General features: G+C 46.5%; 1 protein-coding gene across 1 annotated transcript in view; it reads left to right on the forward strand.

The window, feature by feature from the left end:
* Nucleotides 1–4,293, forward strand: part of tfr2 (transferrin receptor 2) — a 9,401-nt gene extending 5,108 nt beyond the window's left edge. The window contains exons 14-18 of the mRNA XM_027275860.1: nt 168–238; nt 328–412; nt 498–722; nt 1,945–2,085; nt 3,684–4,293. Coding sequence (XP_027131661.1) covers nt 168–238; nt 328–412; nt 498–722; nt 1,945–2,085; nt 3,684–3,938 — 777 coding nt within the window. The 3' untranslated portion in view covers nt 3,939–4,293. The remainder of the gene's footprint in view (nt 1–167; nt 239–327; nt 413–497; nt 723–1,944; nt 2,086–3,683) is intronic.
* The last annotated feature ends 1,834 nt before the right edge of the window (nt 4,294–6,127 follow it).

Raw genomic sequence — 6,127 nt, forward strand, 5'->3', positions numbered from 1 at the left:
CTCTCCTGCGCGTCACCTGACGTCTCTCTCCTGCGCGTCACGTGACGTCACTCTCCTGCGCGTCACCTGACGTCTCTCTCTCCTGCGCGTCACGTGACGTCTCTCTCCTGCGCGTCACGTGACGTCACTCTCCTGCGCGTCACGTGACGTGTGTCTGGTTGTTTTAGGTGGAGCATCCCAAACATGCAGGTCAGACCATCTACAGCCAGGCGGAGAGAGACGGAGGCAGCTGGAGGATGTGAGGCTCACACCACACACACCTGAGGCTGTGGACCAGGTGTCCTCACCTGAACGTTCAGTGACCTGTGTTGTGTCTGCTCTCCTCAGCATGAAGCCTCTGCACCTGAACAGCGGCGCGTACAGCTTCACAGCGTTCGCAGGAGTCCCAGCGGTGGAGCTCCGGTTCACTGAGGTGTGTGTGACACCATGATGATGTCACGTGATGCGTACACAGGTGTGCTGGTTACAGGTTGATGACATCACATCTGTCCATTCAGGAGCGAGCGTACCCGTTCGTCAACACGCCGCTGGACAGCGCGTCCCGCCTACAGGAAGTGCTGGGAGGTCGTCTGGGGGTCACGGGGCGGAGCTTAGGGGAGCTGGTGGGAGAGATGGTGCTGCGATTGGCCCACGACCACATCCTGCCGCTACGCATCACTTCCTACGCTCAGACAGTGCTGCAGTTCAGCGCCCAGCTCAACAAACACTCTGCAGAGCTGCAGGTACGCCCTGACCTCACCTGTGCCCGCGAGGACGGACAGCCAGACAGTTCACACACACGTGATACACGTGACACACTACACACTACACACTACACACTACACAAGTGACACACTACACACGTGACACACACTACACACTACACACTACACACGTGACACACACTACACACTACACATGTGACACACTACACACTACACACGTGACACACGTGACACACACTACACACGTGACACACACTACACACTACACATGTGACACACTACACACGTGACACACTACACACTACACACGTGACACACTACACACTACACACTACACACGTTACACACTACACAAGTGACACACTACACACGTGACACACACTACACACTACACATGTGACACACTACACACGTGACACACACTACACACTACACACGTGACACACGTGACACACACTACACACTACACACGTGACACACACGTGACACACGTGACACACACTACACACTACACACGTGACATACACTACACACTACACACTACACATGTGACACACACTACACACATGACACACACTACACACATGACACACACTACACACGTGACACACACTACACACACTACACACGTGACACACACTACACACGCGACACACACTACACACTACACACACTACACACTACACATGTGACACACACTACACACTACACACGTGACACACACTACACACGTGACACACGTTACGCACACTACGCACTACACACGTGACACACCTGTTGTAAACAGGTTAAACAAGCGTTGTTGGAGCGTTGTTAACATGTTAAAACCACGTTAACAACACATGTGTTTGAGGTGTCATGATGGTGTGTTTTCGTTCCGTTCTTCACGTTAAGACGGTCTCTGTAACGTATGTAACGTATGTTTGGTACACGGCGACGCTCGGCTTCAGTACTCGGTCGTTCAGAGTTCTGTCCGATGTTCTGATTCGTGGTCGACCCGCTCTGCTCCTGAGTCTGGTCCTGAGTCTGGTCCTGAGTCTGGTCCTGAGTCCTGAGTCTGGTCCTGAGTCTGGTCCTGAGTCTGGTCCTGAGTCTGAGTCCTTACACAGTTTACAGACGCTGTGTTTCTCTTCTGTATGCTGTTAGCTTTTATTGTTAGCACCCACCACCAACCACCGTTCACCTTCTCATCACCCTGATGACTGTAGGACATGTCACTGAGCTGTCTGTCTGTGTTCAGTCCAGAGGTTTGTCTCCTCACTGGGTCTTCAGCGCCAGAGGAGACTACAGCCGAGCAGCAGAGACGCTGCAGAGAGCCATCGACTACAGCGACCTGCACGACCCGACCACGGATCGCTTCTACAACACTCGAATCATGAGGGTACGAGTACTGCAAACACAGCATCATCAGAGTATGAGTACTGCAAACACAGCATCATCAGGGTACAAGTACTGCAAACACAGCATCATCAGGGTACGAGTACTGCAAACACAGCATCATCAGGGTACGAGTACTGCAAACACAGCATCATCAGGGTACGAGTACTGCAAACACAGCATCATCAGGGTACGAGTACTGCAAACACAGCATCATCAGGGTACGAGTACTGCAAACACAGCATCATCAGGGTACGAGTACTGCAAACACAGCATCATCAGGGTACGAGTACTGCAAACACAGCATCATCAGGGTACGAGTACTGCAAACACAGCATCATCAGGGTACGAGTACTGCAAACACAGCATCATCAGGGTACGAGTACTGCAAACACAGCATCATCAGGGTACGAGTACTGCAAACACAGCATCATCAGGGTACGAGTACTGCAAACACAGCATCATCAGGGTACGAGTACTGCAAACACAGCATCATCAGGGTACGAGTACTGCAAACACAGCATCATCAGGGTACGAGTACTGCAAACACAGCATCATCAGGGTACGAGTACTGCAAACACAGCATCATCAGGGTACGAGTACTGCAAACACAGCATCATCAGGGTACGAGTACTGCAAACACAGCATCATCAGGGTACGAGTACTGCAAACACAGCATCATCAGGGTACGAGTACTGCAAACACAGCATCATCAGGGTACGAGTACTGCAAACACAGCATCATCAGGGTACGAGTACTGCAAACACAGCATCATGAGGGTACGAGTACTGCAAACACAGCATCATCAGGGTACAAGTACTGCAAACACAGCATCATCAGGGTACGAGTACTGCAAACACAGCATCATCAGGGTACGAGTACTGCAAACACAGCATCATCAGGGTACGAGTACTGCAAACACAGCATCATCAGGGTACGAGTACTGCAAACACAGCATCATCAGGGTACGAGTACTGCAAACACAGCATCATCAGGGTACGAGTACTGCAAACACAGCATCATCAGGGTACGAGTACTGCAAACACAGCATCATCAGGGTACGAGTACTGCAAACACAGCATCATCAGGGTACGAGTACTGCAAACACAGCATCATCAGGGTACGAGTACTGCAAACACAGCATCATCAGGGTACGAGTACTGCAAACACAGCATCATCAGGGTACGAGTACTGCAAACACAGCATCATCAGGGTACGAGTACTGCAAACACAGCATCATCAGGGTACGAGTACTGCAAACACAGCATCATCAGGGTACGAGTACTGCAAACACAGCATCATCAGGGTACGAGTACTGCAAACACAGCATCATCAGGGTACGAGTACTGCAAACACAGCATCATCAGGGTACGAGTACTGCAAACACAGCATCATCAGGGTACGAGTACTGCAAACACAGCATCATCAGGGTACGAGTACTGCAAACACAGCATCATGAGGGTACAAGTACTGCAAACACAGCATCATGAGGGTACAAGTACTGCAAACTCAGCATCATCAGGGTACAAGTACTGCAAACACTGCTGCTCATCCTGCTTCTACAGACTTCACTAATAAAAATCTCTCCCGTCTCTCCTCCAGGTGGAATACTACTTCCTGTCTCAGTACGTGTCGGTGGTGGAGACGCCGTTTCGTCACGTGATCCATGGCCGCGGCGACCACACTCTGAGCGCGCTCACTGAGCACCTGGCCTTGCTGACCTCTGACCCTGAACGCTTCGATGAAAAGCGCTTCAGACGGCAGCTCGCCTTTTTCACCTGGACGCTGCAGGGAGCCGCCAACGCGCTGAACGGAGACGTGTGGAGCATACAGAACACACACACATACACACAGTGACACACACTGTCTTCACTGTGTACTTGTACTTCATTTCCCACTGTACACAGTACTTCACCATCAGCTGGCTGCTATGTCTATGATGTAATCAGAACAAATACTCGAGTACTACACTCTGAGTACACACTGATCACACACATGAAGCAAAACTGAAGCATTGAAACATGAAACATTGAAACATGAAGCATTGAAACATGAAGCATTAAAACATGAAACATTGAAACATGAAACATTAAAACATGAAACATTAAAACATGAAACATGAAGCATTGAAACATGAAGCATTAAAACATGAAACATTGAAACTTGAAGCGTTGAAACATGAAGCATTAAAACATGAAACATTGAAACATGAAGCATTGAAACATGAAGCATTAAAACATGAAACATTAAAACATGAAACATGAAGCATTAAAACATGAAACATTGAAACACGAAGCATTGAAACATGAAGCATTAAAACATGAAGCATTGAAACATGAAGCATTAAAACATGAAACATTAAAACATGAAGCACTGAAACACGAAGCATTGAAAAATTAAGCATTAAAACATGAAACATTAAAACATGAAACATTAAAACATGAAGCATTGAAACATGAAGCATTAAAACATGAAGCATTGAAACATGAAGCATTAAAACTTGAAACATGAAACATTAAAACATGAAACATTAAAACATGAAGCATTAAAACATGAAACATTGAAACATGAAGCATTGAAAAATTAAGCATTGAAACATGAAGCATTGAAACACTAAGCCTTGAAAAATTAAGCATTGAAACATGAAGCATTGAAACACTAAGCCTTAAAAAATTAAGCATTGAAACACGAAACATTGAAACATGAAGCATTGAAACATGAAGCATTGAAACATAAAGCATTGAAACATGAAACATTAAAACATGAAATATTGAAACATTGAAACATGAAGCATTGAAACATGAAGCATTGAAACATGAAGCATTGAAACATGAAACATGAAGCATTGAAACATGTACTTTAATAAATAACTGGAAACTAAATGTCGGTAAAGAAACGCTGTGAAAGAATGTTTCTTATCTATGTATATTATATATTATATACACACATATAATATATATCATATATATGTATATAATGTTATATTCATGACACAAATAGTTACACCATCAGTCCAGTCCTCCATCCTGCACCCACAGAGTGAGATGGGTGGTGTTTGTAGTTGAAGTCACGTCACCGTCTGAATGTTCTGTAGTCACAGAAACGTTAGCTAGTTACGTTAGCCTGTTACGTTAGCCCATGAGCTAACACAATCTAAGTAACTTACAGTCAGTGCAGCAGACCTGGACGTAGTCTCTGAGACGTCCCCGCAGACTGTCTAAAACCTGGACGTAGTCTCTGTGACGTCCCCGCAGACTGTCTAAAACCTGGACGTAGTCTCTGTTTTAAATGAAACTCGATCACTTTCAGGTTTTATAGAGAATTTATTTCAATATTTCATTTAGAACTAATTATTTAATAATACAAGCCGGTCGTCAAGGCAACAGCCTCCTGTGTGTGTATGTGTGTGTGTGTGTGTGTGTGTGTGAGTGAGTGTGTGAGTGAGTGTGTGATGATATTACATCATCAATAATTAGGATTACTCTCATCATAATAATTATTATAATTATTCACATGACCCTGACATTCAGTCTAAAAAATCATCTGGAACCATCAGAGACCAGTGTGGGAGCAGCGGCCATGTTGGATCCACCGTCAGTCCCAGTTGCCATGGTGACCCACATCTCGCCGTCACAGGTGACAGACTCCTCCCCTATGCTGTCCAGGTGAGTCTGAAGCTTTAGCCCCGCCCCCAGTCAGGATTGTGGTTAAACAGCTTTAGCTGGGACTTGTGGGTAATGTAGTCCATCTGTGCTGTAGATATTTGTAATCCTTCACTGGAGCTGGGAACTGTGGGTAATGTAGTTCATCGCCTTTTACTTAAAAATGGAAGTGTTCAGTTTCAGTTTTACCTCCTTGTTGTTGCTAGGCAACCAGAGAGACACGGCAACAAAGGGGTGGTTGTTGTAGTCCAGAGAGAGGAGGAGGAGGAGGGGGGTTTGGGTCCTGTAGTCCAGAGAGAGGGGGTGATGGGCTTTGTAGTCCAGATGAGGGGAGTTGAGGATGTGAGGGACTATGGGTCCTGTAGTCCAGCAGAATCGGGGTGG

Source organism: Larimichthys crocea, unplaced genomic scaffold (genome assembly GCF_000972845.2).
Source record: "Larimichthys crocea isolate SSNF unplaced genomic scaffold, L_crocea_2.0 scaffold224, whole genome shotgun sequence".
Taxonomy (NCBI): Eukaryota; Metazoa; Chordata; class Actinopteri; family Sciaenidae; genus Larimichthys; species Larimichthys crocea.